At 35.7% G+C, this 17,076-nt stretch overlaps 1 protein-coding gene across 5 annotated transcripts in view; it reads left to right on the forward strand.

Annotated features, from left to right (window-relative positions):
- ARID4A (AT-rich interaction domain 4A) overlaps positions 1–17,076 on the forward strand; it is a 67,086-nt gene that overhangs the window by 37,192 nt on the left and 12,818 nt on the right. For 4 of the 5 annotated variants that reach the window (XM_026000609.2, XM_026000610.2, XM_072761652.1 and 1 more), the window contains 8 exons: positions 1,658–1,730; positions 2,672–2,766; positions 2,913–3,010; positions 3,508–3,739; positions 7,747–7,997; positions 10,629–10,826; positions 15,123–15,207; positions 16,024–16,225. In XM_026000609.2, coding sequence (XP_025856394.1) covers positions 1,658–1,730; positions 2,672–2,766; positions 2,913–3,010; positions 3,508–3,739; positions 7,747–7,997; positions 10,629–10,826; positions 15,123–15,207; positions 16,024–16,225 — 1,234 coding nt within the window. The remainder of the gene's footprint in view (positions 1–1,657; positions 1,731–2,671; positions 2,767–2,912; positions 3,011–3,507; positions 3,740–7,746; positions 7,998–10,628; positions 10,827–15,122; positions 15,208–16,023; positions 16,226–17,076) is intronic. The other variant, XM_026000611.2, reaches the window with a different exon arrangement.

The raw sequence follows: 17,076 nt of genomic DNA on the forward strand, positions 1-17,076 counted from the left end.
TGCTTTAGTGATTAAAATTCTTAAAGAAACATAATTTTAAAGGACCTGTTGCCCTCTAGATGGTGAATACTCAATATTTATTGGCTGGTGGTTGCTTTGCTTTGATTATGGCTTTGAAAGACGAATCTTTTTTTTTTTAATTTTTTTAAAGATTTTTAAAAAATATTTATTCATGAGAGATACACACACACACAGAGAGAGAGAGAGAGAGGCAGAGACACAGGCAGAGGGAGAAGCAGGCTCCATGCAGGGAGCCTGACATGGGACTCGATCCTGGGTCTCCAGGATCACACTCCGGGCTGCAGGCAGCGCTAAACTGCTGCGCCACCAGGGCTGCCCTTTGAGAGACAAATCTAATTGTTCTTTTAGAATGTAGAAAAGTGGTACTCTGAAATTATAATAATTTATATGGATGAAAGATATTAGTGTTTTGTTTATTTCTCCATAATTTTGCTAAATTTTAAATAAGAATTTTCCCAAACATTGGTTTATAAGTAGTCTATCAGGGCAGGGAATATTTTATTAAAACCCATAATATATTTAACTGCAGCTAAGACTTTGACATTATAAGAAGAGATCATTAGATTTATATAATTAGTAAAAAGTAACACTTAAATAGGTATTTGTAGGAATAGGTTTTTTTTTTTTTTTTTTTAACATGAATGTTTCCATTGTTTCCCTACACCCAGGAACCAATTTGTGGTTATTTATCTAGTTTCCTTCCTTAAATAATTTTCATTTTCTTATTTTCAGGGGTTGCAAAGTCTTATTTACAGAGGCCATGCAAGAAGGGCAAATGAGAAAAGCAGGCTAATGTGATAGAAGGAGGGATGGTGGGCCTGAGACAAAATAAAATTCTGTGAATCATTTAAATATATATAAATTTCTTTAAACTGCTGTGTTCTCAAAAAACCTCTGCCATGTGACTTTGGAACCTCTAGTTTATCTTCATTCAACAGTAACAAATTAGAGCATTTGTATGTGGGTTATTTTTATTTTTATTATTTTTATTTTTTATTTTTTTAAAGACTTTATTTATTCATAGAGACACACAGAGAGAGAGAGAGAGAGAGAGAGAGAGAGAGGGAGGCAGAGACACAGGCAGAGAGAGAAGCAGGCACCACGCAAAGAGCCTGACATGGGACTCGATCTCGGGTCTCCGGGATCATGCCATGGGCTGCAGGTGGCGCTAAACTGCTGCGCCACCGGGGCTGCCCTGTGGGTTATTTTTAAATAATAAATATGTTTGTAATTATTGTGCTTATCTATCAAATACATTTGTGTGGGCCACATGGTACTTTGATGTATTTTTTTTTAAAAAACTAAACCAAATGAGGTGAAAATGTTCTTACCTGATTCCTGAACCTTTTCCTCATGGCTAGTCTTAATCCCTATGTTGATATTCAAGGGTAGGGTTGGAGTCATAGATGAATGAAGGGTAAAGATTGTGTATCTTGACAGTTGTATCAAATCAACACTATAAAAAATATGACTTAAAGTCTAGCATTGTAGAGTTTGGAGGAAATTCATATTTTCCAGCTTTGTTAAAAATTCCTTTATGTTGGGTTCATAAAACAACAACAAAATATGAATTAAAAAAGACTATATATCTCACCCTATTCACTGGTCTAAGTATTTATGCATTTTGCCTTTACAGCCTGAGGAAGAACTTGATCCTGAAGAGAGGGACAACTTCCTCCAACAGCTTTATAAGTTTATGGAAGACAGAGGTAATTATTTGATGGTCATTATTTAAAAGCAATCATTTCTTTTACAATTTTACATTCTAGGTTCATGAATTATTTTTGTTAGAATCATGGGTATATGGATTTGGATTTCAAGTAAAGCCTAAGGATCAGTTAGAGTTGGAATAAGTATTTGGAATTAAAAAACTGTTAATATCTATTTTGAGCAGAAATATATAGGTTGTATGGGTATAATTATACTTAGTCTACTTGGGACTTCTAAAACCAAAAAATATAATAATATTTCAGTGATGGAAGGTGAACAGTCATAATATAATCCACATACCCATTAGTTATTAATGCTATCTTTGCAGCAAGTAAACTAGCCTGATCCTCGGTCTCAACAAATGAAACAAAATAGATCAATTCTTACCTAAATTGAATACGGTTTTTAATAGACTTAAATTGAAATACAGCCTTTATAAATTATTCCTTTTGACATTACATTAGTTCTGGAAAATCCTCCAATAAACTGGTCCTAGGCATTCTGTGACTTTGAGACATTATCCTTCAGATTACTGCTAACACTCTTAACATTTGTGTTCAAGCAATGAAAATGAGTCCATGCCCTAAATTGTACCCTTTCCATTGTGTATGTTCTTGCCCAGGCTTCTTGAACCAGAAGCATTGTTGGCTGCACCTTGCAGTTGTAAGTCTTAGTTGTACCTAATTCAGTCACAGGTGATTTTATTAGTTGTGAGAGACATGATGAGTCATAGATATAAATCTAAAGACCATCATAGTGCTGTATAAAGAATATAGAGAATATTTTGTGTTGTCTTACATAATTTAAGGTTCTTTAAATATATGCTTCTGATTAATAAAACTTGGGAAATTAGAAATTGGAAAGTTTTGTATTGATAGCCTTGTAATAATAGCATTTTCCACTTAAATAAAAATATTTATCCTACTTTCATGTTAAAAAGGTACTCCAATCAACAAACCACCTGTGTTGGGCTATAAAGATCTCAATCTCTTCAAACTCTTTAGACTGGTTTATCATCAAGGTGGATGTGACAATGTAAGTATAGATATAATGAAAAGTTAAATTATTTATGTTGCAGTTATATGCACTGTAGGTGATAAACACATTTTCTTAACCTAGAATATTAGTGTAAAGATTATTTCCTTTTGTAAATGTTAACAAATAAAAACTTAATTTTCCAGATTGATAGTGGTGCTGTATGGAAGCAAATTTATATGGACCTTGGCATTCCTATTTTGAATTCAGCTGCTTCCTACAATGTAAAAACTGCTTATAGAAAGTAAGTAGTATAGTTTATTCATCAAAGAATACATATTACAGGAATATTTTTCATTTAATTTGTTAGCAGTTAAAAACACATCTAGGAACATTTAGTTAGAGAAAGTATATAAAAAGTTTTAGGTTAATAGATATTAGTGACTGAACGTTATTTCATCGCACCAAGTCTACTTTATTCCATTTCTCGTGTTGCCTTGATTTCCTTTTCAAAGTCTAGGATGTGGTACGTTAATAGTATGAGACGATGATACATGTTTATAGAGTTATATTACTTATGTTGAATAGCCTTCATATCAAAACTATTATAGCTTTTTCAGGAAGAAATTTTATGATCAGTATTTCTGTTTATAATCCTGTATAAAGCACTGAGAAACTAGTAATAGAAAAAGTACTTTAAAAAAGTCTCGAGTATTACTTTATAAAAATATGTGTAATAATATAGTATTTAAGTTAAATGTAAAGACAAAGATTTCTTAAAATGAAATACTGTTTGTTTAGGTATCTCTATGGTTTTGAGGAGTACTGTCGTTCTGCAAATATTCAGTTCAGAACTGTTCACCACCATGAACCAAAAGTAAAAGAAGAAAAAAAAGACTTAGAAGAATCAATGGAAGAGGCTTTAAAAGTAGATCAAGAAATGCCTTTAGTGGAAGTGAAGAGTGAACCTGAGGAAAATATTGATTCAAACAGTGAAAGTGAAAGAGAAGAAATAGAATTAAAATCTCCAAGAGTAAGTACTTAATATTAGTTTTACCTGGTTTATTTTAAACATTAAATTTTTATTATGGACATTTTCAGATCCACACAAAAATAAGCCAGTGAACTTAGTTTATTTTCCAGTATTGAGTTGTGCATTAGGCAGACTAGCCTGGCCAGTTTTTTCTAGATACAGTACATCTTCTTTCTTCTACCTAAAATACCATTCCTCTTGTTGTTTTCTGTTTATGTCTGTTCAGATCATTCTCATCTGTGGTCAGTCTCACATATTTACTTCTTTCAAGTCTTACTAAAAGTCACCTCCCTAAAGCCTGTCCTGATCACCTTATCTAAAATTGTAACCTACCTCCTGTCTTTGGTATTTGCAATGTCTCTAATGTTACTCTTTTTATCTGCAATCAACTTTATATTCTCTTTATCGTATTTGTTTTTTTTATGCTGCTCTGCACTAGAATCACACTCCATGAGGGCAGGGATTAATATTTGTTCTGTTCATTGACAGACCGCAGGCATCTAGAATAGTGCTTCATCTATAATTAAGGACTTACTAACTAGTTGTTGAATGAATGATTTCCTCCTTGTAATATTTGTGCCTCCAGTTGGATGGGATCTTTTCTTTCTCTATTACCCCACAGGACACTGTACATACATTTCTTGTGCCAGTTTTTTATGCTTTGTCTTATTTTCTAGTCCTGTGCATGCTGATTTTGTCTTCTAACCTTGCTCTTCTTCTCCCTTAGTATATAATTCCTTTGTAGAGATTGTCATCCATTGTTTTTGATCATTGTTGAATGATGTCTACATGGTAGGATTTATCAAATTTTAGGAGAAAAAATTTTTTATCACACTATCAATGGCATTCATTTACTGTTACATCTTTTTTTTTTTTTTTTTAAGTTTTTATGTATTTATTTGAAAGAGAGAGTGAGAGAGAGAGAGAAGGAACAGAGGGGATGGGCAGAAGGAGATGCCCTGCTGAGCAGGGAGCCTGATGCAGAGCTCAATCCTGGGACTCCAGGACCATGACCTGAGCTGAAGGCAGACACTTTGCCAACTGAGCCACCCAAGTGCCCCTGTTACATCTTATTTTTTAGTGAAATCATGTTTAGTCAAAGAAGAAATGAAATTACCTCTTTTAGTTGCTCAGAAACCATTTTTTTAAAACTGTCCATTTTGACCATCATCCAGTAAATGGAATCTTCCAGTGAATTTCATGAAACATTCAAATTGGTTTGCTTAATTTCTTTTTAATTTTTATTTTTAATTTTAAAAAATTGTGGTAAATACACATACTATGTATCCTCTTAACCATTTTTAAGCATCAGTTCTGTGGCATTAACTATATTCCTAGTGTTTTGCACTCATCACCACTGTCCCTTGCCAGTACCTTTTTCATCTTGCAAAACTGAAACTAGCCATTAAACAGTAACTCCCCATTCACCTCTACCCCAGATTGTGGCAAAACCATTCTACTTGGTCTCTATGAATTTGACTACTCTAGGTACCTCATATATATGGAATCTTACAGCTTTGTCCTTTTTTGGCTGGCTTATTTCACTCAGTATAATGTCTCTCAGGTTCATTCCTGTGTATGTGTCACAATTTCCTTCCTTTTTAAAACTGAATTCCTTCCTAAGACTGATTGTCTCCCATTATATGTATTTTGGACATACTTTCCTGTCATTAAAGATGTTCCTCATCTTATGTAAATTATCTTCAGAGTACTACATAATATACATATACCATAAATTGACCTTCCTTAAAATTTTCTCCAATTTTTTATGATTACAAAAAGTGCTGCAATAAATATACTTGTAAAAATTCCTCCTCATTGGTCTGAATATAGAGGGAAGACTTCTAAGAATGGGATTTCTAGGGCACCTGGCTGGCTCAGTCAGAAGAGTATGTGACTCTTGATCTCAGGGTTGTGAGTTCAAGCCCCACGTTTTGAGATTACTTAAATAAGTAACTTAAGAAAAAGGTATATAGGTCTAAAGTCTGATAGATAGCAGTTGTTTTCATTCATTTACCTACACATATTTAAAGAACAGTTGCTCTGTGCATAGGATATGGAAGTATATAAGACCATCTCTGCCCTCATGGAATTTACATTTTAGTTCTTTGTGAAAAGAAAAATACACTTTTTTTCTAACTTTGAAGTTTATTTTTTTATTTTTTAAAGATTTTATTTACTCGTGAGGGACGGAGAGAGAGAAAAAGAGAGAGAGGCAGAGACACAGGCAGAGGGAGAAGCAGCTTCCATGCAGGGAGCCTGATGTGGGACTTGGTCCTGGGACTCTGGGATCTCACCTGAGTGGAAGGCAGACATGCTTAAGCCCTGAGCCACCCGGGGGTCCCTAACTTTCAAGTTTAAATAGCACATAGGAACTAGGGAAAACATTTGTTATACTGCTGAAATACTAGTTGTTATTTTAGTACTCTGTAAGTTGTTGGTCCCCCCTTTTTTATTTTTAAAGATTTTATTTATTTACTCATGAGAAACACAGAGAGAGAGAGAGAGAGAGAGAGAGAGACAGAGACAGGCAGAGGGAGAAGCAGGCTCCATGTAGGGAGCCTGATGCGGGACTCAATCCTGGGACTCCAGGATCATACTCTGGGCCAAAGGCATGCACTAAACCTCTGAGCTACCCAGGAATTCCCCCCTCCCCCCCTTTTTAAAGATTTTATTTGTTGGCCCCTTTTCTATCCTCACTTTATTCCAAGTAGAGGGAAACTGCCAGTGTGTAGCGGTGGACCTGAAGGAGAATTTAGGAGAGAATAAAATGGCTCAACAGTTTCACAGTCAGTTGAGCATACAAGAGGCTAAATGAAAGCTTCTGGGAAAGAACAAATTACTGCCAGCCCAGTGAGCTCCAAATACTTATTCAAAGAAATCAGCTCACCTGTTGGCCATGGATGCATTTTAGTCCTTTTATTTTTAAGATTTATTTTTATTTTTTTTTTAGAGAGAGCAAGAATGCTGGGGTTGGGAGGTAGGCAGAAGGAAAGGGAGAGATAATCTCAAGTAGGCTCTACACCCAGTGTAGAGCTGGATGTGGGGCTCAGTCTCACAACCCTGAGATCATGACCCGACCTGAAATCAAAAGTTAGACACCCAACCGACTGAGCCACCCATGCACCCCTATTCAGTCCTTTTAAAATGTAGTCACACAGAAATACAGTGATAATGTAAATTTTATCTTAAAAATGGTAGATTAGACATCATAGAACTTTTAAAGAGCCCATAATTTAGGGGGCTGATTTATTTTTAAATTATTATTAACTTGCATCATTGATACTTAGTTAATTATTTTAGAACTTTCACTGTAGTCAAGAAATATTAAAAGTGTGATAAAATAATGCCAAGTGAAATAAGTCTAACAAAGATAAATACTGTATGATTTCACTATATGTGGAAAATAAAAGCAAACAGAAACATACTTGTGAATAGAAAGGACAAAGTGGTGGTTGCCAGAGGGAAAGGGGTGTGGGGATAGACAAAATAAGGAAAAGAGATTAAGCACAGACTAACAGTTATAAAATTAATCACAAGGATGAAAAGTATAACATAGGGAATATAGTCAATAATATTGTGATAACTGGTGACAGGTGGTATCTACACTTATTATGGTGAGCACTGCAGAATGTGTATAATTCTCAAATAACTGCGTTGTATACCTGAAGTTAATATAACATAGTATGTCAACTATCTTTCAATTAAAAAATTTATTGTAGTCAAGAAATATTAAAAGTGAGATAAAATAATGTAGTCAACAAAGGAGGAAATTTTTATTTTTTCTGTAGCATGTAGCCAAGGATCATAGTAGACATGGATATAATTAATTTACATGGGTTGAAAGGAAAAGCACGCAGTGGTTGATGGGCTGTCATTGTCACGTCTCAAGACAGAGAAACAGCTAGTCATTGCGAAGATTTGTGAAGGTTTAAGAAGCATTTTCTGCCTTTCTCCCCTTTTGTTTGTAGTGATAGCCATTTTAAAGCTTTTACCCCTTCTACTAGGGACGAAGGAGACTAGCTCGAGATGCAAATTCTATTAAAAAGGAAATTGAAGAAGAGAAAACGGAAGACAAATTAAAAGACAATGATATTGAAAATAAGGATGTAGTTGATGACTATGAAACCGCAGAGAAAAAAGAAAATGAGCTACTACTGGGAAGAAAAACCACACCAAAGCCGAAGGAGAAGAAAATTAAAAAGCAGGAGGATTCTGATAAAGACTCAGATGAAGAGGAAGAGAAAAGCCAAGAGAGGTACTTTATCTTATATTTGTTCTCCAGAAGCACCTGTCTGGGGTACAGCAGCGCTCTGTTCCTGCTTAGAGATTCAGGTTTGAGGGAATGTTTTCTTATTGGGACTTCCATTCCTCTTGTCTAATGAAGGTGAGACACATTGTGAAGATGATGTGTATCGCCTTTCGGAATTGGAGAATATACTGGTCGCACCATTTTAATAGCACTTGTGCCCTAAACAGTGGCCTCAAAGAAGGCTGCGCCACCCAGTCAAAAGAAAGGTCCTGCAGTTGACAGCAGGGAAGGGAGCTGGAGAAAAATGGAGGAAGTGGACAAGAGGAAACAGCGACAGCAAAAATTCCATTTTAAAAAAGGTACAATGTGGGAAAGCTAACAAACACATGGGTGCACAGTACTAGCCAATGTTTCTGTGTGTTAGCTTGATCTAAGACATTTTTCTTTTTCAAGTTATTGTATTGGAATAAGTGGCATGCACCCCTGATTCTAGCTTGGAAAATACATTCTTGCCCCACATCACACCAATAAATTTCAGTTTTTTTAATGTCCATCCTGTTTGCTGTTGAGTGTTGGTATTTTTTTTTCCATGTATTATACATGTATGGACTGAACTGACTTAAAAATAACCAAAGATGAGGCAGTCCAGCTAGATCAAAGTAATGTCCGACTGTGTTTAGTTGGCCATTTATGTGTTGTCAAATGGATTTACTAATTTTTATATGCTACTAAAAAATGAATTTTAATTCAGCAACAACAGCATAACACATTTTCTTGTAACATAAACTCTTCTCCATAGTTACTTTTCAGTTATTACATTATATAATAAATTTTCTAGAAATCTGAGTTGTTAAGCAAAATTGGGGAAATAGCCTGCTGCATCCAGTTAGTGGCTGATACCCATCTGAAAATTAACCACTGAGAAAATATTTAGAAAATGAAGGATGACTGGTGAGTGGAAGAGGTAATTTTATGTATCAGTACAAATAGGTACGAGAGCTGTTCACAATTACATGTGAATTAGATTTGTAAATAAATAAAGTTCTGTAGTGAAATAGGATTAGTATTAGGTAAACTGGGAGGAGATAATTAGAATTGCATATAATGATGCGAGTGAAGTATTTCAAACATTTGGACAATAAATTTTAAGCAAAGGTGAACCACTAAAAAAAAAAGTAGGGCTTAATTATAGTTTTAAGTTTTGTTAAAAATAAACATCAAAATGTGTTATATGTATATAATAAAACAAGTAACATATGAATATAAAATATATGGCTTTAAAAACCTTTATAGTTGATATGTTAATAGAACAGATACTTATTTCAGAGAAAGTTTCACAGACTTGAATATGAAGAACAATATTCCCTTTTATTAAAGAATGAATGTATACAAAAACATAGTCTGTATTCTCATTCTGTAACAGGAATCATGGAAACAGATTTTTTTTATCTGTTGTGATTTCTGTTTGAAGTAGTTTCTTAGTATTTTGAAATTGCCTTATCAGGATATAATTTGGAAGGAGTCCTTTAAGAAAAAACATTCCCAGGGCAAATGGAGTTGAAAAAGCTTCTTCTTGTTGGTTCCCTAGTGGTCCCCAAATTAATGCCTATGTTTATCAGAGCACAATGTCTCTTCTGAAGCATTTAAAACTCTAGGACACTAGGATGATCTGTGGTGCAAATCTCTTCTGAATCCTTGCAGGGTTAACATAGAATGTTTTGTTTGTAAAAATATGTGAAATATTGTTGGACCTCCCTATGTCAATCTCTTTTATACCTGATTATTTGAAACAAAAGCTATGAGAGAGGAGTAAAAACACATAGAAATCAATACAAGCTACACAGAGCTTTGTTCTCCTGGTGCTATCCCACAGTTTCAACAAGTGGCCTAATATTCAAATATCTATTGTTTCTTTGTTAGGGTAGAGTGACCTTTAATATACAAACTAGTTTAAAAGATAGTTACTAAGGTACATAGTCTTGTCCGTTATTCTGCACACTAAAATTTAGTTTTGAAGAACCATGCCAAATTGAGCAGAGTAGATTTAAGACAATTTAGTTGCAGAGTACAAACTATCTTTAGATAATTTTCACATAATAAGGTGGCACTTGAGTATGAATCCTAAAGACTTTTTCAAAGCATATGGATCTTTTTTTTTTTTTTTTTTTTTTATTTATGATAGGCACACAGTGAGAGAGAGAGGCAGAGACATAGGCAGAGGGAGAAGCAGGCTCCATATACCGGGAGCCCGACGTGGGATTCGATCCCGGGTCTCCAGGATCGCGCCCTGGGCCAAAGGCAGGCGCTAAACCGCTGCGCCACCCAGGGATCCCATATGGATCTTTTATCAAAAATGATTAATCTGACTATGCATCATCATTAAATGTGATTATTGATTGGCCTTGAAGAAATCTAGATTTACTTGTGGTACAGTGCACCTTTACATAACAAATAAATTCCTTAGTAGGTAGTCCATAAAAATCTTCTCCTTCTCCTCCTTCTTCTCCTCCTCCACTGACATGCTATTAAGGTAATACTTAGGTTTTGACTATCCTACATGTTGGTTTCTTTTAGCATATGTTAGTTTGTTCTCCATTAAATTATTAGTAGCATTATCAATGTTGTAACTTGCCGCAGGGAAGAAACTGAAAGCAAATGTGACTCTGAAGGGGAGGAAGATGAGGAAGACATGGAACCCTGCCTAACAGGAACCAAAGTGAAAGTAAAATATGGCCGAGGGAAAACGCAGAAAATCTATGAAGCTAGTATTAAAAGCACTGAAATTGATGATGGAGAAGTTTTATATTTGGTACATTACTATGGATGGAATGTCAGGTAAGCAAAAAATGTATTTTCTTACTATTGAAATTTCTTTGTATGGTTCAAACAGATTAGTTTAATGTTGTGGACTAAAGCAAATGGTATATAGATATTTACAAAGCACGCTTTTTATTTTTTATTTCTTAAGATTTCATTTATTTGAGAAACAGATTGAGTGAGAGACAGAGAGAAAGAGAGCACACGAACAGGGTCAGAGGGAGAAGCAGGCTCCTCTGCTGAGCAGAGAGCCTGATGTGAGGCTCAATCCCAGGAGCCTGAGATAATGAACTGAGTCAAAGGCAGATGTTTAACCAACTGACACCCCCAAAAGCACACCTTTTATCTGGATTCTCCAACTTTCAACATCCCCACTGCTTTACCAGCTATGTCAGTACTTCTGCCCTACCAAGATCCTATCTATAGTTGAATAGGTTGGATTTATTATTCATTTGCAGCGAATGAGAAAACATAGTATGGGATACCATAGAGCCTCTCAATAAGAAGTCGTTAGCTGAATAATATGAGTCCAGGGCACTGCCTCTGAGGACAGCAATAGCTCAGGATTTTGTGGAAACAATCGTGTAGGACATGGGCAGAGAGGCAGGCCTGCAGCTCTCAATAGTGCAGGTGGTTTATTACATTTATTCGAAGTAAGCTTGTATCAAGCATTATAATAATTCTAAATTGGTTAATTTAAAAATGTTAGAAAAAACTCAGATTTGGGCTTGGTAGGTGATTTGGGGAAGGGTTTAAGAAGTGGGCTTTGTTCTGGATTAGATATGGTCATGAAGTGGTGATAATTCTGTGATTGGTTATCTTAATAAATCTTATCTAGAAGGAGCAGAGACTAGACCTAGGTTAGTGTTGTAATTGGTTAAGAAGCAGCAGTCATTCAAGATAAAAAGGATGTTGGTCATTTTTGTGGCTTGGACAGTGTTCCTTATTTTCCTGTAAATGTTTAGACACTATTATGAAGTGGTCTTGGTTTTGTCTTGATCCATCATGGTCATGGAGCAGACTTGTCTGATGTTGATGTTCTGTGAAATTATTGATGTTCAACAGAACAACAGAACCTAGCTATGAGTGCTGGATCAGGCTCTGTAGCTAATAGTACTAGGCCAGTTCCTGAATGTCAGGGACTACTTTTCTTTCTCTTTTGGAAAGTCTTGTGTGCATAATATCTTGCTTGCCCTGTATTTTCTTGGAGCCAGAGTGCTTCAAGGTTTCCCTACATACTGGAAGTGTGCTCTGTTATGTGTCAATTCCCTCACCTCTAAATTGGGGAAGATAAAATACCTACTTTATAGAGATATTGTTAGAAATAGTGCTTAACATCCATATTAACATATAGAATGCTGAGAATAGTGCCTGGCATGTCGTAAGTGCTCAATAAATGTTGAGTGTTTTCTTTAGTGAAGGAGAGCTGGGTTTCTTTCATTTTGCATCATATTAAGAGTATAGGTTAGTGAATAGCATATAAAACTAACATTTCTCAAACCAGACCCTGTGCCCTTCATACTTATGCCAACACTAGAAACAAACTTTTTTTTTTTAAGATTTTATTTATTTATTCATGAGAGACACAGAGAGAGAGAGAAAGAGAGAGGCAGAGACACAGGCAGAGGGAGAAGCAGGCTCCATGCAGGGAGCCTGACGTGGGACTCGATCTTGGATCTCCAGGATCAGGCCCTGGGCTGAAGGCAGTGCTAAACCACTGAGCCACCCAGGCTGCCCGGAAACAAACTTAAAAAAATGTTAAAAAGGAGTTTATTTACTTATTTTAGAGAGAGAGAGAGGGAAAGAGAGAGAGAGAGCATGAGCAAGGGGAGGTCAGAGGGAGAGAGAATCTCAGGCTGACTCCCTGCTGAGCACAGAGTCTTGATTGGGGAGGGGGGTTCTTGATCTCATGACCCTGAGTCGTGAGATGGTGACCTAAGCTGAAATCAAGCGTCAGACATTTAACCTACTGAGCCACCTAGGTGCCCCGAAACAATTGTGATTTAAAAAAATGTTTACCATTGAATGTTTATAGTTGAGATACAATGATATATATGTTTCAGGCAACATGACATGATTCAATGATTCTATGCAAACTCTTAAATCCATCTCTAAGATCTATGCGTGTATGGTTGAATTGGGTGGGGGTGGGTGGGACTATTTTGTCAATCCTGAGTCACTGTCTTTATAGTTGCAGCACATGGTACCCTTCATTTTTCCTCTGTTTCTGTTCAGTTCCTCCCCATCCACTCTTTCTTACCCTCTTTGTGAGTCTGTTCTTCTGTTCTGCTTTATAGAATGCCTCTTCTTTCATCCTTCTTGCTTATCTTTTTAATGTTTTACTATGACTTTTCTCAACAGTCATTTTCTTATATGGTCATGTTCTTCCTAATTGGTTATCTTCCCAACTAGTTACATGTTTTGTGACTTTTCATTTTCCTTCCATACTCTTTAAAACTAGTATAATTCTGATCTGATTATTGAAACATAGTCACTGTAGTTTCTAGAGAATCCAGTTGGATTTCTAAAACTGGATAGCATTTGCAACTGTGAGGGAAGTCCTGGTATGAGTTGAGAAATACTGGGACCACCCTTGGTTGGCAATATTAATGCTAGAGTACCTACATGGCATACTGTGGTGAGCAGGCCAGTGTGGCCTGGACCATGTGTATGCTAGATTACACCTGTGCTTCTTGGTTGTCTGATAGGTCTTGTGGAATTTTGGAATTGGGCAGTTACTTCTTTTTTAGCATGGACCAGATATATAAATAACCCTCTTATTGCATTTACCAGACTGTACTTGATTTTAGTGTATGTCTGTCTTTCTACCACACTGCAAGTTGCTCAGTGAAAACAAGGGCCTTCTTCTTCTCTACATATTTCCTCATACAGTGTGTAGCACACTAGCAGGCCCACACTCAGTAAGTGTCCAAATGAATGAATATTTCTAAATAAGGTAATAATGTACAGACACTTAAAAGCCTTGTAAAATGAAAATATTGGGTCAGTACAGGAAGAGATAGTTTTCAAACCGTAGTATGGTCATGGTCCTGTGTCAACCAAAATGTGGGTATTAGAACTATGTCCTTACTTTGCATGGCACCATGGTAACTGGGTTACAGTCAGGATGTTTTTCATTAACATGGTGCAGTTCAAAGTAAAGACTGCCTGTAGTGTTTTTTGCTTAAATGTTCAGATTTTGGATTTTGATTGAGCTCTATAAATACTCATATATTTACATAGTGTAAGAACTGATCTTTAGTTCTAGAAAGTTTAATTTCTTATTTACTCCTGATTAGTAACTTGATTATGTTGAAATTTAAAAGTGATGTTAGGGGATCCCTGGGTGGCTCAGCGGATTGGCTCCTGCCTTTGGCCCAGGGCGTGGTCCTGGAGTCCCGGGATCGAGTCCTAGATTGGGCTCCTTGCATGGCGTCTGCTTCTCCCTCTGCCTGTATCTTGCCTCACTCTCTCTCTCTCTATCATGAATAAATAAATAAAATCTTTAAAAAAAATAAATAAAAGTGATGTTAATATTTTGAAGAAGTTGTAGGGGAAATGAGTTTTCAATTTGAGCTAAACAGAATAAACTTAGATAAAGGAAATATTTCTTAAGAATTTCAGAGTTTTAGAGGTGACATATTTCAGAATAAAATTTTATTAGAAATAGTGGAGGCTATAGAGTTCTGGGAGGAAAACAGAGTTGAAAAGGACTTTATAAACCTGGAGGGTGCCTGGGTGGCTTGGTCTGTTGGGTGTCTGCCTTTGGCTCAGGTCATAATCAAGAGTCCTGCGATTGAGTCCCACTTCCAGCTTCCTGCTTAGCAGCGAGTCTGCTTCTCCCTCTGCCCCTACCTCTGCTTATGCACGTGTGCGCTCTCTCTCTTGCTCTGTCTCTAAGTAAAATCTTTAAGAAAAAGTAAACCTGGAACTGATCGTATTACAAATACAAATTCACCTGACTTATCTTTTGCATTATTTGGTCAATAGAGTGACAGTGTAACATAAGTATATTTCATTAAGCTCAGATCTGTGGAAAACAAAAGCAGTTCAGTCTTGAATCTGCATAGAGTTTGCTTACCTAGCTCTTCCTCTTACCTCATTTACCCTAAGAAATTCTTTTGCCTTCTTCTGTTGATGGCAGGTATATAAAGCATCTAGTACAAATTGGGACATATTACCAGCAAACCAACTCCTATGCTCTTCGCATTTCTGCCAACACTAGAACCAAACTCTTTAGTTTTCTCACTGTTATTTTATTTGGTGCATACATTTCAAATAAGGTATTGTGAAGTTTTAATTTTTTTCTTTAAGGTATGATGAATGGGTGAAGGCTGACAGGATAATCTGGCCTTTGGACAAAGGTGGACCAAAGAAAAAACAGAAGAAAAAAGCAAAAGTATGTATTTGCAATCATACCCTTTATGATAAGTATAGGTATTATTTATATTGTACTGCTTTTTTATAAATCCTTTTTTCTTATTGTAATAATCATCCTGATTCTTTTAAAGTAGTTGTGATTTTCTCTTATAACCCAGAAGCTAAAAAAGTAAAAAATGTAAACACATTATCATACTGTTTTAGGAAAGTTAAAAACCAGGGACTTTAAACTCAAACAGGGGCTATACAGAAAAAGGGTATAGACTTTAAACTCAAACAGGGGCTATACAGAAAAAGGGTAAAGCAGGGTTGATAGTGACAAAAAAGAGGATACATTCCTGATCAAGAGAGGGTGGAAGTCACCACTCTCCTGTGGGATGCCGGAATTTAGGATTTTTTAAGTCAACTCTCTGGAAAGCTAATACTAGATTTTAAAACACATACCTGCTGGCTAGTTGTACTCTCATCCACATCCTCGATTTTCAGCTTTTGCTATAGAGATTTCACCTAGTGTTTTGTCTGTTTCATAGTAGGTATCTTTCTTGTCCTCAGGGAGTAGTACAGAACAAGGGGGAGTGCTGAGTAGTTGTTCTCTCTAATGCATGGACTCTGGCTTTCACAATGTAATTGCAGTATTATAAGCTATAAACTCTCATTCATATAAATACAAACTGTGTTAGAAAACTACTTGCTTTTAATGTTTCTATAAGCACAAATTAAGAGTTGACATATAAAATATATAATCTTTTTGAGTTACGGTTCTCCTTGTTGAAATAGAATGTTCATTTTTTCTAAAGCACTGGCCTATCTCATACATTTTGTTGTTATTACCCAGAATAAAGAAGACAGTGAAAAGGATGAAAAGAGGGATGAGGAGAGGCAGAAGTCAAAACGAGGACGGCCTCCTTTAAAATCTACACTTTCATCAAACATGCCATATGGTTTGTCTAAGCCTCCAAACACTGAAGGAAAATCAGGTACCAGAAGTGCTCGCAGCAATATGCCAGACAGCTCACCTCTGTCAAATGGAATGGAAGGTGCTCAATTTTGAGGATCGTTGGTTTTTTAAAAATCAATAATATAATTAATAAAACTTGTGTGAGAGATTCATAGTCAGGTTTTTAATTTCATATAATTTAAACTACAAAATTTGATTTGAAGAAAGTACTTTAGTATATCATGTTTACTTAAAATTTAGTGATGTTTTACTTTAATTTGGGAATACTTTTCTTATCAGTATTATAAAAATACTCTGTTTAAAAGATGGGTTGACAAGTCATACATCCTACTATGTGCTACACTGTCCTTCAAAGCATACACCAGTGTCTCCTGTAATTCAGTGCTGTTCACATAGGATATTTCAACAAAGCTGAGACCAAAGTGTTCAAAAAGCACAAACTAATGTGGTATAGGCATGTTTTGTGATGAGTACAGGTGAACATATTCTATTTTGCTTTTAACTTTTTTCCCACTCTTTTACCTTTGTATGTTTTTCCATGTAATTTAAAATATTAAATTGTTGTCTTATATAAAATTAGCCCTCCCTTCAGACAAAAGTTATTCTGAACTACAGAATTGCCATTTGTCCATATGTTGTTTGGGAGTTAGAAAATGGCATGCTCCTTCCTCATTACTGCCATCTGCTGGAAAGCTGTCTTAATACACAAATGCAAGATGTCCAAGTGAAAGGGGTCTTTAGATAGCATGCACAAGGTACAAGTATATACATAGTATATACAAAATGTACAAGTATATACATAGTATATACAAAACTATACATAGTAGTCTTAGTCTTGCTCAAGTACCAGATAAAAGTTTTATTTTAATATGAAAACAAATGGATTTTAATGTTTTCATATGGAACAAATTTTGTATATGATAAAATCAC

The sequence above is a fragment of the Vulpes vulpes genome, chromosome 6 (genome assembly GCF_048418805.1).
Source record: "Vulpes vulpes isolate BD-2025 chromosome 6, VulVul3, whole genome shotgun sequence".
NCBI lineage: Eukaryota > Metazoa > Chordata > Mammalia > Carnivora > Canidae > Vulpes > Vulpes vulpes.